This window comes from Otolemur garnettii, unplaced genomic scaffold (assembly GCF_000181295.1).
Source record: "Otolemur garnettii isolate 467f Iridium unplaced genomic scaffold, OtoGar3 scaffold00140, whole genome shotgun sequence".
Taxonomy (NCBI): Eukaryota; Metazoa; Chordata; class Mammalia; order Primates; family Galagidae; genus Otolemur; species Otolemur garnettii.
This window is the reverse complement of record NW_003852535.1, coordinates 3,960,863-3,976,918: the sequence shown is the minus strand read 5'-3', so window position 1 is coordinate 3,976,918 and position 16,056 is coordinate 3,960,863. Positions and strand designations below refer to the sequence as shown.

At 47.0% G+C, this 16,056-nt stretch overlaps 1 protein-coding gene across 1 annotated transcript in view; it reads left to right on the top strand.

Annotated features, from left to right (window-relative positions):
• ASRGL1 (asparaginase like 1) overlaps window positions 1–9,126 on the top strand; it is a 27,016-nt gene extending 17,890 nt beyond the window's left edge. The window contains exons 5-7 of the mRNA XM_003798727.3: window positions 4,558–4,676; window positions 7,014–7,124; window positions 7,851–9,126. Coding sequence (XP_003798775.1) covers window positions 4,558–4,676; window positions 7,014–7,124; window positions 7,851–8,056 — 436 coding nt within the window. The 3' untranslated portion in view covers window positions 8,057–9,126. The remainder of the gene's footprint in view (window positions 1–4,557; window positions 4,677–7,013; window positions 7,125–7,850) is intronic.
• The last annotated feature ends 6,930 nt before the right edge of the window (window positions 9,127–16,056 follow it).

Here is a 16,056-nt window from a genome sequence, read left to right as displayed (position 1 = left end):
CCCAGGAGTTGGAGGTTGCTGTGAGCTGTGATGCCACAGCACTCTACCCAGGGGGACAGCTTGAGGCTCTGTCTCAAAAAAAAAGAATTCCAGAAGTATTTTATATTACATATGCTGCTTATAGTTTGAATTTGTTTCTAGGATATATGACCTCAACTGTGCCAATAGTAATGATGTTTTGGAGCAATAGAGGGATTAAATACAGTATTTTCTAGATATGACCAAAGATGCAACATCTTGATTAAAACTCATATTTGACCTTATAACAGATCTCAGACACATGACAAGAATATCGGCTAAATGCTGTTAAAGTAATTGATTGAATTAGTTAATCTAATTGAATTTACATAAAGAGAGTTAAGTAAAACCACAGAAGGTACTCAAAGAGCAAGTCATGGATTTCAACAGAAAATGAAATTAATTTTGAATTCATACTATCTACAATTAGTATAAACTTGTTTTCTATTAATAAACTTAACCCCCCAAAAACCTAAATTACACACCTAAAACCTAAAGCCCAAATTACACACCTGTAATCCCAGCACTTCGGGAAGCCAAGGCAGTGGATTGTCTGAGCTCAGGAGTTGGAGACCAGCCTGAGTAAGAGCAATACCCTGTCCAAAAATAGCTGGGCATCAGGTATTTTGCAGGTACCTATAATCCCAGCTACTCGGCAGGCAGAGGCAAGAGAATCACTTCAGCTCAAGAGTTTGAGGTTGCTGTAACCTGTGATGCCAGGGCACTCTACCCAGGGTAACAGAGTGAGATACTGTTTCAAAAAAATAAATAAATAAATAAAAGTAATTTAAAGCTTATGAAGAACTACATTGACTCAAGAAAGATTGTCTTATTTGGCATTTTATCAGTAGAGTTCATGTTGTGTTAAAATGTTGAATATAAGAACATAATCAGAGCTCCATGAAATGAAGATAAAATTAATTTATGGAATACATAATAATTTATGAAATGTATGTGTATTCATTCATCTGCCATCACCAACTGATCAACAGTTGACTCAGGTATGCATAATAATAACTGATAGCTTGTAAACTTTCAGTCCTATGAAAATCAGAGCTTTGAAAATAGTATGGAGGGTCCTAAAGGAATTTAAATTAAAACTACCATAATAATCCACCAATCTCTTTTCTGAGTATATACCCAAAGGAAATTAAATTACCACCTCATAAAGATATCTGTACTGCCATGTTCATCGCAACACTATTCCCAGTAACCAAGATAGGTTACAACCAAAGTGTCCTTCAGCGGATAAATGGGTAAAGAAATCGTGATGTATATACAAATGGACTGTTATTCAGCCTTAAGAAAAAAGAAGATTCTGCCATTTATAACAACATGGACAAACCTAGAAGACACAAATGAAGTAAGCCGGAAGCCAGACAAAGAAAAAAACATACTGCATGATCTCACTTAGATGCAGAATTTTAAAAAAAAGCACAAGCAGCAACAATGAATATATGGAAGCAATTGAATGGTAGTTACCAAGGGGCAGGGGTGGGTAGGATAGGAGAACAGGAAGATGTAAATCGGGTACTGTGTATAAAACTCAAAACTGCAGTTATGGAGGATGAACATAGAGATCGAATGTACAACTTGAGGACTGTAGAATAATACTATACAGCAAAACTTGCTCAGAGTAGATTTTAGGTACTCTTATCAGAAAAAAAAAGGAAACCGTGAGATGATACATATGTTATTTAGGTTGACTCCGGTAATCATTTCACTATGTCCATGTATATCAAAATATGTTGTACACCTTATATACAATATATAGAGAGAGATACAAAAAAGTATTTTTCAAGATACATTTACCACAGTAAGAGGATAGAACATAAGTTATAACTTCTAAATATTAAACATATGGTATGTGGGCCTCCGTTTGTGTTTGTATTCTTGCCCGGGACCCTTGTAAATGTTAGGGAGTACCTCCTGCCTTATCTAACACTGCCACTTTAATGTACTTTTCCCTGACAATAAGTTTGATCATTTTGCATTTGTGTGGAGGTCATTCTTCTGTGTGAATTTGCCTGTTTTTGTCCTGTGCTCATTTTTTTTCTCTTGAGTTCTTTTGTCTTTTTTTTTTTTTTTTTTTTTTTTTTTTTTTTGAGACAGCCTCCCTCAGTCCCTGGGGTTGAGTGCCCAGGCATCACAGCTCACAGCAACCTCAAACTCCTGGGTTCAAGTGATCCACTTGCCTGAGCTTCTCAAGTAAATGGGACTACAGGTGCCCAGCTATTTTTTTTTAGAGATGGAGTCTCTTGCTCAGGCTGGTCTCCAACTCCTGAGCTCGGGCTGGTCTCTAACTCGTCAGCTCAAGCAGTCCACCCACCTCAGCCTCCCAAAATGCTAGGATTACAGGTGTAAGCCACCACACCCAGCCACCTAGATTTTCTTCAAAGATTTTATTTTATGTTTTATATTTAAGTCTTTAGCCTTCTGGAATTAGTTTTTGTGATGATGGAAAATAGGTTCCTGTTTTCTTCTGGGTAGAATGCTGGATTTTTCTTTCTAGCCCCTCAGATGCCAGACTACATTCGGCTACTACTCAGCCTCTCCATGTGGTCACCTGACCTCAAGCTTTTGTCCAAATCTGGATGTTTTATTTCCCCTTAACAGATGTGCCAACAACAAAACAAAAAATGTATTCCTGGCTGGGCGCCTGTGGCTCAAGCGGCTAAGGCGCCAGCCACATATACCTAAGGTGGCGGGTTCGAATCCCCAGCCCGGGCCCGCCAAACAACAATGATGGCTGCAACCAAAAAATAGCCGGGCGTTGTGGCGGGTGCCTGTAGTCCCAGCTACTTGGGAGGCTGAGGCAGGAGACTCGCTTGAGCCCAGGAGTTGGAGGTTGCTGTGAGCGTGATGCCATGGCACTCTACTCAAGGGGATAGCTTGAGGCTCTGTCTCAAAAAAAAAAAAAAAAAAATGTATTCCTGATAGTCTTCTGCATTTCAATAAACGGTTCTTCTATCTTTTTATTTGCTGAAGCCAAAAGCCTCAGTATCTTTCATGATTTTTCTGTTACGTGCATTCCACCTGCAAATTCTATCAGCTCCACCTTCAGAAGGTCCCAGCTCCTGCCTGTGGCTCAGCCACTCAGCTGAAACCACCCTGACAAACCACCACTCCTCAAGCCTCTGACTGGTCTCTGTTTCTGCTTTTGTCTCCCTCAGTCAACCTCACACCTCAACCAGAGTAATTATTTTCAGATAAAATGTTATAGATGTATAGCATACCTATAGAACTTCACAGATTGTGAAACCCCATGTACCCACCACCCACCAGAGAGGCAGGATGTGGCCAGAGACTCCCCTCCTGCCCCCTTCCATTCACTACCTCCCCCAAGGTAGCCATGTAACTGGCTTCTCACACCATACGAGAATGTGAGCATGTGAGCATGTGTTCACATTTCTCATGGACAGAATACAGGTGTGATATGTTCCACCTCAGTAGACGTGGCCAGGTGGCTTCCCAAAGGGTCTGCGCCAATTGACAGTAGTTTGCACTCACTGCAGTATTGAATGAGAATTTCAGTTCCTGCACATCCTTGCCAACACTTGATAGGTCTTTTTCATTTTAGCTACTCAGAAAGTGTCAGTGTAGTGGTAATAATGAGGTTTTTTGTTGTTTTGAGACAGAGTTTCGGTATGTCGCCCTTGGTAGAGTACCATGGCATCACAGCTCACAGCAACCTCAAACTCTTGGGCTTAAGCGATTCTCTTACCTCAGCCTCCCAAGTAGCTGGGACTACAGGCACCCATCACAACACCCGGCTATTTTTTTGTTGCAGTTGTCATTGTCATTCAGCTGGCCTGGGCCAGGTTCAAACCTGCCAGCCTCAACGCATGTGGCCGGCACCGTAACCACTATGCTACAGAAGCCGAGCCAAGAATGAGTATTTTTTTAAAGTTCAACTCGGATTATGACACTTCTCAGCTCAAACTTCCCAGTGTCCTATCATCTCATTCAGAATAAAAGTCTTTACACTGTCCTTTAAAAATTGGATGATCATATGGTTACCATTCACCTGGAACTTGATTTTGAGAGTAAAGGGGTACTTTTACTAACTAAGCCGTGACAGCAGGCGCAGAGGCAGTGTGTTGGGCCCCCGCTGCATCTGCACATGCACTTCTCCCTTTCCTCTCCTGGTGGCAGCTCCAGAATCCAGGGTGGGCCTAGGGACCCAAGGGATCTTGTGTGTGCAGACTGAAGTTTGAGATGTGCTCTGTTATTTTTATCCCCAATTTGTAGATGGGGACAATGAGACAGAGAATATAACTTCACTTAAGGTCACACAGCTAGAAGATGGTGATGTTGGGATTGGAACGGACAGAGAGCCGTCTGCCTGGAGCTGCCACGTGCAGCAGGGAGACAGCAGGCTGTGCCACAGCCTCAGATCTTGGAAGTTGGGGGTAAAGGGGACCCCCTGTGCCATTAACAACCTGCAACATGGGCCTGTAAGTGTTTTTAAGCTACATTATTGGTTATGGGGTGTTTCTCATCTCTAGCCTGTCACTTTTTTCTGTTTATTTTTGACAGAAACTTGGGAACTGTGGGTGCTGTTGCCTTGGACTGCAAAGGAAACGTAGCTTACGCCACCTCTACAGGGGGCATCACAAATAAAATGGTTGGCCGAGTTGGAGACACACCGTGTATTGGTAGGACCGGGGGACAGCTCCTGCCCCTCCCCCTTCCTGCCCTGTCACCGGGTTCTCTTCCCTCTCTGTTCTCTGCCCTTCTCTTCTTTTCTTTCTGCATTTCCTTTCTCCTCTTGGTGGCAGCTTAAGCACTTCCGGGAATGGCAATGGGGCTGTTCAGGGTTCTGCTTTGCAAGGGCGTTTTTCCTAGATTGTGTGTCTTGGGGAATGACTTGGGGAGGGAAATGGAGGTGGGAGGCTAACATTGCACCCACGCTGCCCTGTAGTGCCTCTGTTTTCTCTTTAGCCCCAGAGGCAGGAACTACAGACTTAACTCAACAGAGGGTTAAGTAAGTGCAAGCTCTTCCCAGGCATGGGCTCAAATTAACGATCCAAGAAAGCTGAAAACTTAAACTTTCAGTTATTAGATTTGAGTGGCATGAAAGTGATCCACTTCTACATAAATATTACAGATTGAACTGTGCATGTTAACAAGGAAGCACATTACCTCTCTCCTAGGAGTGGGTGAGAGGCAGGGCGAGGGTGTGTATATGTTCACTCCCTGCAGACTTTCACACTGTTTTCATGGAATCCTGAAATGCCTACAGATGACTGAAGTTTTGAGAAATAGCTAAATTGTCCTATCTGTCCCAAACAGCAGCTTATACTATTAGTGAAAAACTAAACCTACCTTCCCTCTGGTGTTTAGCAATAATCTGCACTTAACAGTTCTTTTTTCTTACTCTGTCTCTACCAAAAAAAAAAGTTCTTTATGTATGTGTGTGTGTGTGTGTATGTGTGTGTGTTTTAGAGACAGTCTCACTATATTGCCCTCAGTAGAGTGCTGTGGCATCACAGCTCACAGCAACCTCCAGTTCTTGGGTTTAGGTGATTCTCTAGCCTCAGCCTCCTGAGTCCTCCTCTGGAGGACTACAGGTGCCCGCCACAATGCCCGGCTATATTTTGTTGTTGTTGTTGCAGTTTGGCCAGGGCTGGGTTTGAACCCGCCACCCTCAGCCTGTGGGGCCAGTGCCCTACTCACTGAGCCACAGGCACTGCCCCACACTTGACAGTTGTTGATACCCTTTATTTTGTCACAAACTTAGAGTTTTATACTCAGCAAAACCCCTACCAAACTCTGCTCAGTCAGTAGTGCGAGTTTTGTATCCACTTGGCTTCAGACCTGGGCCACCCCAAGTCAGACCCCAGAAACCAACTTCAAATTGGAGTCACAGTGGTAACACTCAAAGAGAGAGCAGGCATACCCTCAGTTCTCAGAGGTCCTTGTCCTGGTGGCAAGACCAAATGTGCTCTCCCCTAGCAGCTCCACGGCTGGCCCTGTGTGCCCCATTGGGAGAGATGATGCCAGGGACCAGCAGTGGTCACTGTGTACTCATGACAAGTGTGTGTGGAGGGGGATGCTTTCACAGGCCTGTCACCCATGCCAGGACCACTCTTGGAGTCACCCTGGCCTTTTGTGGTACTAGAGTAACTGAAAAGAAAACAAAGACTTGGCTGCTTCCAAATGTTAGGGCCTATTGACACCATGGGATATAGGCAGCTCATCCCACAGCAGAAGCTAATAGGATAAAGGATAAGCAACTCTCCCGTTGCAGTAGTTCATTCACTGTCCCATCTCAACTCCCTCCAGAGCCAGGTCTAGGGGTATCCACCTCTGAGAACCCTTGCAGCCTGGTGACATTGAGCACACCTCAAGTCCTAAGTCCATGTCCAGCATCAGTTAATAAGGCTAATATCAATCATATAATGCTTCTGTATCAACTAGGGGAAAGCAAAGGTGAACCCTTCCAAGGCCAAATGTAGCTGGTGTGAAAAGATACAGGAATGACAGAAGATTGTAAGGTTGCTTAATCCAAAGCAAAACAAGGAAGAAGTCTTATCAAAGCAACCTTACCTCCAGACCCCCACTTAAACGGGTAACCCAGAGTAGTTCCCTCGGGTGCAATCAAGCCTGCCCTCAACGAACAGAACTGACCTCCAAGTCATTGGACCATATGCATGGATGTTGGCTTTGGGGGCTGTTAGTTTTCCCCAAATTATTAAACTTGATGGTCTTCTTGGATGTAGTGATGGCACTCTTCCTTCATAGCTTGTGGGATGGGAGGAGGTGGGGAGGGGCTGGCTCACTGAGCAGGCTGGGTATGCTTCGGGAAGAGCAGCTCTGCCGCCTGTAGCATGCTGTTAGGCTCCTTTGTCCTCCTGGATTTCAGAGCATTTACACCGCACTTAACTGGCCACCTTTGCATCCATGGGTCATGGATACTAATCTGACCTTACAGTGTGTGTGTAAATTTCATGACTGCTGCTCAGATGGAACCAATCACCTTCTTTGAGCAGGATCTGGAGGCTACGCTGACAATGCAATTGGAGCCATTTCAACCACCGGGCATGGGGAAAGCATCCTGAAGGTGAATCTGGCCAGACTCACTCTCTTCCACCTAGAACAAGGTACACAGACCCTAGAACAAGTTCAATAATTTGTGAAGACAAGTACACAGAAGCTATTTGATAAATGTGTGGAGAAATGCAGGGTGGACGTAACGTTTGTGTGCAATTTACTATGTTAAATTTTTTTTTTTTTGAGACAGAGTTTCACTTTGTCATCCTGGGTAGAGTGCCATGAAGTCACAGCTCACAGCAACCTCAAAGTCTTGGGCTTAAGTGATCTCTTGCCTCAGCCTCCCAAGTAGCTGGGACTACTCACACTTGCTCAGGCTGTGAACTTGGGAGCTCAAGAGATACACCTGCCTCAGTCTCCCAGAGTGCTAGAATTACAGGCATGAGCTATGGCGCCCAGCCAATGTTAAACTATTTTAGAGTGACTAAACACCCTTCATGAACACCCTGCATATGCACCCTTTCGTGTTTGCTGCAGATGTTGCTTTCAGGTTGTGAGCACTTTGTTTTAATTCCTTCCCACCTTCTGTTAGAATCTGGAGAGGAGAACGTTTAGAACACTTGGACATCTCAGGAGAAGAGGGTGTTATGGAGACCTTGAGCCCAGGTGTAGGGGAGGAGGCCCTGTCTCGGGTCAGGGAAGCAAAGACCCTCCTTCTAAGCATTCAAGTGGAAATTACCTAAAATCTTTAACTTTGGCTTTTCACACTGCAAATGACTTTCCCATCACGTTCACTTCAGTAATGTGTGTTGCTTTCAACCTTCCCTTGTTCTCAGGAAAGTCACTAGAAGAGGCTGCCAACTTGTCGTTGGATTATATGAAGTCAAGGCTCAAAGGTTTAGGTGGTCTCATCTTGATTAACAAAACCGGAGACTGGGTGGTAAAGTGGACCTCTGCCTCGATGCCCTGGGCGGCCGCAAAGGACGACAAGCTGCACTCTGGACTCGACGTGGATGAAACCACTATCACGGACCTGCCCTAAGTCCCGGAAGATTGTATTCTAGATGGCAGCTTGGAAGTAAAGTACAATTTCCGGGTGTGGGGCGCAGCTTAATCAATTAGATCTAGAAATGGAAAAATTATGTTGTCTGTCACTCATTTTGTTGCCATGATCAGTAAGTATCTGAATATGTGGTTGAGGGGTGGGTTCTAAATTTCTGTATTAAGATCAAAGTAAGACTAGTGAAGATGACCAACTCTACTACTAGAGCCTTTCTCGTGCGCAATTCCTGTCCTGCAAGGTTAGAAAGAAGCGACACAATCATGATGTGGCAGAAGTGCCTTGGGGCAGGCAGTGCCTTTTGAAATGAGGAGCCATGGGCTGGCGAGGTGGGGAGGGGAGGCCCAGTGGATGTGGCAGTGTTTGAAAGTGAGGCAGGAGCAGCAGGAGAGCTAATGGACAAAGTCCAGGGGAATCCTGGAATGTTCATCTTGAGTTGCAGAAACATGCAGTAAAAGCAAAAATCCTTTAAGGAAAATGTTCTTCATTTATGAGTAAACTGATTTTTCTAAGAAAGTTCAGATCTTCTCTGACTCACTAACATAGACCTGTTTCCGGATACTTCCAAAGGACCCTCCACTAACTCATAGCTCCCTAATTGGGAGACAGAGTGTCAAAATGAAGACACTCTGAGGTTCCTTGAAATCTGAGGGTTTTCCTGGGATCACAGGTGAGCCCCCTTACCTAGTGTTCTCCCACAATCCAGCCTCAACCTGCTGCTGCCCTCTGGTATAAAGGGTCATTTAGTAAGGAATGGGCTCCCCGCTTCTACACTCTCTCCAACAAAAGGAAGGAGCCAGCTGGTGTGAACAAGACACCATGATGCCATGAATTTTCATTCTGTCCAGTGCTTGGGACACCCTCTCCTGCCCCACTGAGTCAAGCTGTACAGTCAGCATGGTGAGGAAAGTAACTTCCTTGGTGGAGAATATTCCTGATAGTCTCTCTTTACACTGGAAATGTTATTTCTGCTATGACGTATCTGCTCAATATTCTTAGTCTGTCAGGATTTACTTTCTCTCTGGCAAGAAATTTCATAACTTTAAATCCCATGTGCCACTAATAAAATATATTTTGAAAGAATAACAGTGTGGTCAGGAGTCACTGTTGACAAAGACCAGAATGTACACAGCTCTCCTTTGGTCTCAGTAATGACAGGTGCACTGGGTAAAGAGACCTTGAGGTGGGGGGATGGGTAGTATCTGCAATACATCCTGCCTTGTGGAGTGTTTTCAAAAGAACTGAACTTTGAATGAGTTAAGGAAGAGACCAACACCCCCCCCCCCATTTGCAGATATTAACAGGGGTTTTGGATCAGTCTTCTGTACTTTGACAGCACTCACTGTAGGTATGCAGTCCTGGCTCCTTCCCCCAGACCCTCCCTGGGCCTACATTAGCTGCTCTGAAGCAGAAAGAGATGGCATTTGATGATAGAACTAAGTTTGAATCCTGCTTATCCCCACTATCCAAGTGACACTGGGCAAGTTAACTTTTAAGAATTTTTCAGCTGGGCACAGTGGCTCTTGCCTGTAATCCTAGCACTCTGGGAGGCCAACATAGGAAGATGGCTTGAGCTTAGGAGATCAAGACCAGGCTAAGCAAGAGCGAGACCTCATCTCTACTAAAAACAGAAAAATTAGCCAGGCGTTGTGGCAGGTGCCTGTAGTCCCAGCTTCTTAGAAGGCTGAAGCAGGGGGATCACTTGAGCCCAGGACTTGGAGAGTGCTATGAACTACAATGACGCCATGGCACTCTACCCAGGGTGGCATAGCAAAACTGTCTCCAAAAAACAAATAATAATTTTTCATCTATAAAGTAGATTACTAGAAAGATAAAATAAAGAAAACTGCTCAGTGTATTATTATACGGATCCTGTGGACAAATACAGAAACTGGCCAGGAGTGAGGGAGTTTATATGCAACAACTGCCCCTTTAAAAGTAATTTAGGCTGGGCACGGTGGCTCAAGCCTGAAATCCTATCACTCTGGCAGGCTGAGGCAGATAGATTGCCTGAGCTCATAGTTCGAGACCAGCCCTAGCAAGAGCAAGACACCTGGCTCGGCGCCTATAGCTCAACTGGCTAAGGCGCCAGCCACGTACACCTAAGGTGGCGGGTTCGAATCCCCAGCCCGGACCCGCCAAACAACAATGACGGCTGCAACCAAAAAATAGCCGGGCGTTGTGGCGGGCGCCTGTGGTCCCAGCTACTTGGGAGGCAGAGGCAGGAGACTCGCTTGAGCCCAGGAGTTGGAGGTTGCTGTGAGCTGTAATGCCATGGCACTCTACCCAGGGGGACAGCTTGAGGCTCTGTCTCAAAAAAAAAAAAAGAGCAAGACACCTTCTCTAAAAACGGGCTGAGACAAGAGAATTACTTGAGCCCAAGAGTCTGAGGTTGCTGTGAGCTCTGATGCCACAACACTCTACTGAGGGAGACAAAGTGAGACTCTGTCTCAAATAAATAAATAAATAAAAATAAAAAGCATTTTATTAGGTGACATATTCGCTGAGGGCTACCACAAAAAGAGTATGCAGACTGAGTGGCTTAACCACCTGAAATTTGTTTTCTCAGTTCTGGAAGCTAGAAATCCAAGGAGGTGTCTGCAGTGTCTCCTGGGGATCCCTGCAGACACTTGCACCACATTCTGCACGTGTGTGTCCCTGGAACCTCTCTGTGCACCCTAATCTCCTCTCAGACACCAGTCCTATTGGATTAGGATCCACCCTGGAGGCCTCATTAACCTTGATCACTTCTTTAAAGGCCCTAACTCCAAATACAGTCACAATCTGAAGGACTGGGGTTGGGGCTTCAACAAATGAACTTGGGAGAGGACAGAATTCAGCCCCTAACAGGAAGCAAAGCAGAATGCTTTCAGGGGTTGAAAAATAAAGAGACCTTTTGGAGAAGAAACTTACTAAGGCAATAAGGAAAAAAAAAGAAAGGGAAGTGGGGTTGTAGAAGCCAGGTGGAAGATATGATTTTGAACTTGTCTCATTGGGTCTCCCAATTCACAGGGGAATTGGCTCTAGTTAGTGAAGTCAGCTGGGTGCTTGGCCATTTGGCCTCCTTGCTGGGCCAGGTACTGGGATGTGGGGTCATCAGCCCTGTTGTGTAAAGCCAATATGGGTATTGTTCCTCTCAGACCTGGGTCCTACAAAAAGCCGCCTCCATTGGCCTGGGGTTTCCATAAGCAAAGACCACATACAGTTCTCACTTTGCTGCACACACTGCAGTGGGGACTGCTCCACCGCTATTTGACAAATGAACCAGCTGGATGTTGTTTAAAGACAGGCTTGTTGCCTCTCCTGTGCCACAAGAGGGCAGCAAACGACAAGTCTCCCCCAGCCGCCCAAAGCTGGGTGGTTTATCTCTTGAATCAGAACATGTACTTAAAAAATTTGAAACCACAGAGGGTCCCTGTTCCTGACCCCCATTTTTATTAAGTGTTCTTTTTTTTCAGTTTTTGGCCCGGGCCAGGTTTGAACTAACCACCTCCAATATAGGAGACTGGCACCCTATTCCTTGAGCCATGGAGGCCACCCTGACCCCCATTTTTATCTAAACATAATTTATTTTGGTGAAGGGACAGAGTCTCACTTTGTAGCCCTTGGTAGAGTGCCATGGCGTCTCCAACTCTTGGGCCAGGGCGATTCTCTTGCCCCAGCCTCCTGAATAGCTGGGACTACAGGCACCTGCTACAACACCCAGCTATTTTTGTTGCAGTTGCCACTGTTGTTTTAGCTGGCTGGGGCTGGGTTCGAACCCGTCACCCTCGGTATATGGGGCCGGCGCCCTACGCACTGAGCCACAGGTGCCGCCCAACATTATAACTTATTTTAGAGCAGAATTATCAAAACATAAATACTAGCAGACACCCCACAGAGCCCGTCCCAAATCAACAATGGAAGCCCCTTCCACACCAGCCTGTCCCCTGCCCTCAGGTGTTCCTTCTAGCCAGGAAGACTGATGGACAGTAACTCGGCCTGTGTCAAAATAGTGAGAGAATAAGGAGCACAGGAGAGTCCCAGAGACAGTGTCCCCTGGGATTGGGGGGAAGGGCAGGACATGCTAGAGTTGGGGGTTTGCCTTCTGCTAGGCTGCAGAGAGGAGTCCAGAATAAGGAAGGGCCTTAACTTTGAAGTTGGGTAATAAACATTTTCATCAAATTACACCCTTTCTAGCCACATTCCTTTCTAGCATGAGGGATTATAAACAGTGCAAAGGAACACGTCAGTCCTCTTCGCAGTCCTGACACGGGAGATGATGGTGTGCGGGGAAGGGACTTACTCTTCCAGCCTCTCGGCTGCCCCTCTGAAGCCCTCCCATCAGCCTTCATCTTTGCACATACCCATCACTGAATTTGGATTTTGGAGCTGATTCGGGGGAACAACAAAGTGCCCTCAGAGCTTATCCAGCTAAGAAAATGTAGGTGTTCACTGCCTCTCCTCTGCACAGCCGTGGGCATGACCCAGCAAGGAACAGCCTGGCAAAAGGACAAGGCAAAACCAGGTCTAGGGATGGGGCTGGGAGGGAGGTTGGGCCTGGAGCACAGTGGGTGAGGCATGGGTGCCCATTAGTGGCCTCATATGGAGTAAATACTGTCAAAGGGAGGGTGACCTTTCTGCCCCTCCTCACGCCACAACCATGTGCTACATAGAGTTGAGCCATAGTCCTCTGTAGCGCTCTCTGGAGTTAAAAATATGCAGAAGGAGTCACAGGGATTATACTACCCTTTTGAAAGATAAAACATAAGCCCCAGAGGAAATGGAGTTTTCCCCCAAGAAACAGGTTTAAACTGAGGTTTATTCCAACCTCCTTATGCCCAAACCAGTGGCTCTCACCCCTGCTGTGACCTTGTCACACCAGACATGCAACCACCATCCTGGATCTATGGACAGCCCCAGAGTGCCCCAGGTAAGAAACAGGAAAGACTAGCTCATTTGGAAAACTCTATCCTTTAAATCCTGGGCTTTCCCAACTCACTATTAAAATAAAATTGGATAGGCTCGGCGCCCGTAGCACAGTGGTTACAGTGCCAGCTACATATGGTGGCAGGTTCAAACCTGGCCCAGGCCAGCTAAACAACAATGACAACTGTAACAAAAAATAGCCGAGGGCAGTGCCTGTGGCTCAAGGAGTGAGCCATATGCCAGAGGTGGTGCGTTCAAACCCAGCCCAGGCCAAAAAAAAAAGCCGAGTGTTGTGGCAGGCACCTAGAGTCCCAGGTACTTGGGAGGCTGAGGCAAGAGAATTGCTTAAGCCCAAGAGTTTGGGGTTGCTGTGAGCTGTGACACCACAGCACTCTACCAAGGGTGACATAGTGAGACTCTGTCTCAAAAAAATAAAAAATAAAATTGGACTTTCAAGCGTTGATAGAAGAAACCAGTCTAGGACTAATTTTTGATCCTCTTGAAGTTACCTAGCTTTTACTTTACAGTTATCTGTACTTTCTGGATCCTGTGCAGAGGTTTGGGTTCTGAAGTTCTGAACTTCCACAGGGGAGTCAAGAAGAGAAGACTGAGGCTCCTCCCCACACGCAGTGGTCCCCACCCCCTGCCCTGGATCAGTACCTCAGGGTGGCAGCCTATTACTAAACATTTTTAAGTTAAAAGTAACATTTTAATACAACAAAATCAGCATATAAGAATTATAGAGTTCTAAAAGATAAAATTTAAGATAAAATTTTTAAATACGTGTAAAAAAATAGATCGACAACAAAAAGGGGGAAATTTTCACCCAGGGAATATCACTATTAATTACTTATTACATATTCTTCCAGGATCTTTTTCAAAGCATATATATGGGTAATTTTTTTTTCCAAAATGAGACCATACCACACATGCTATGTGTAACTTTTCAATTAACATTGTCCACCTTTGCATGTCAATGATCTCTCACCTTACGTTATATTTGGTCAGTATTCCAATTTCCCCAGTTTTCTCAAAATGGCCTTTCAGCAGGGGCTGAGGCTGCTGGGTTGGTTAGTTCCCCCTGTGTGTGAAGTACTCGGGTACCATTCCTGTGCATGCTGGGGCGATTCAGATGGAAATGACATCCCTGTTGTCACAGAAGCCAAGCAGTGCCCTGGGCTGGGCTGTGGAAGGGGCCAGGGGCAGGTTTGGAAGGGAATTATGGGTTGTACCCAACACAGGTGGTGCCACCAGCTTGGCAAAAGGTGACCTGGAGTAAGAAGAGCAGATGGGGAGCGAGTCTACTGCAGCTGCCAGGAAAGGACTCCCCGCCCTTCCCCTCAGCCACCTCTTCCCCAGGCCACTGGCTGTACCAAGGGTTGGTTTGTGTCCCTCCAGCTCCCTTCTTCAGCCTTCCCACACAGCAAGAGCCTCCTGGGCAAAGGGCAGTTCTCAGGAGAATTCATTATACAAATGAGCCCAGAAGTATTTCCCATAGGCTGAGAATCCTGTGCTTCGCTGGCCTTGAGAACCACATTCCACTGGTGTCCTGAGCAGATCTCAGGGGACTTGAACTCCTGAACTCTCCCAACCCTCTATTCAGACTAAGTACCTCAATCTTTTTAAGAAGTAAGAAAGAGGCTCGGCGCCTATGGCTCAGCCGGCTGAGGCGCCAGCCACGTGCACCTAAGGTGGCGGGTTTGAATCCCCAGCCCAGACCCGCCAAAACAACAATGACGGCTGCAACCAAAAAATGGCCGGGCGTTGTGGCGGGCGCCTGTGGTCCCAGCTGCTTGGGAGGCGGAGGCAGGAGACTCGCTTGAGCCCAGGTGTTGGAGGTTGCTGTGAGCTGTAATGCCATAGCACTCTACCCAGGGGGACAGCTTGAGGCTCTGTCTCAAAAAAAAAAAAAAAAAAAAAAGAAGTAAGAAAGACCAGGACCAGTTTCCCTCCTCCCTTCCCTTGGCTCACTGCAGCCCACGTGCCTCCTCTTTGTCCCAACCTTCTCTGTCCATCCTGTCTCTCTGACTCCTGACACCTCCCAACTAAAGTCTGCTGCTTTCCCCAAGCCTCTTCTACCCTGCCCCTGTTTTCCTTAGAAATTTCAACATATTTGTTAACTACTCCCAAGCAGAAAATGTCAGGCCCCAGGGCGGGGCACCCTGCAGACGGAGAAGCCCCTACTGACACACTCTCAGCATTTCCAGCCCCAGGACCTTAATTGGATAGGCACAGAAAGCAGGTGGCCACTTCCTATGAGCCTGTGGCTCATGGCTCTTATCCTGTGAGTGCCCTGCCAGTGTGCTTGCACTAACCAGCTGCTTCAGACCGGAAGGTCTCCACCACAGCCAGCCCTGCAGTGGCTTCTCTGGCAAGGGCATTCATTTTGAGAGAAAAGGTACCAACCCTGCTCCTGCCTCTAACCACTAAGGTTATTACCTGCTGCCCCCTCCCCAACCAATGGGGCCCTGACCAGGCTGTGCCTGCGGGGAGGCGGGGGTGCGGGGGTGGGGGGGGCCACAGACAGGAAGGCACCAGCATCCTGCCTGTGTGGGCTGCATGCTCTGGCGCCTCCGGCAGGCAGCCCTGCACTGCTCTGCCCTCCCCGAGTCAGCTCCCAGGACCAGGGCACCACCCCCTGGAAGCCGCCCACAAGGCCTGGCACAGACCACACCAGGGCCAGGCTCTACACTATTGGGCTACCACCCTGGCCTTGCCTGAGCTCTGAGACCTTGCCCCACACACAGTCCAGCTTCTGAGCCCATCAAGGCTTCCATGGGGACTACTTGGGCAAGAGCTGGGCCTCTGCTCAAAGATGAAGACAGAAGAATGAGGAAACCCCTCTCCTTCCATGGATTCCACACCCCCAGTGCTGGCCAGTCCATCACAGCCCCTCCCAGGGGCCCGGTCCTGCCCACCCTCAGGGATGAGGTCATTCAAGAGCCTGAAGGGACTGTAGCAACTCTGAACCCCTGGGCTGGCTTTCAAGGCCCCACCAGGCCAGGGTCTCCTGGCTGCAGGCAGAGCGCCCACTGCCGGCCCTTCCACCCTCAAAGGTGCTTGCAGGGTAAGAA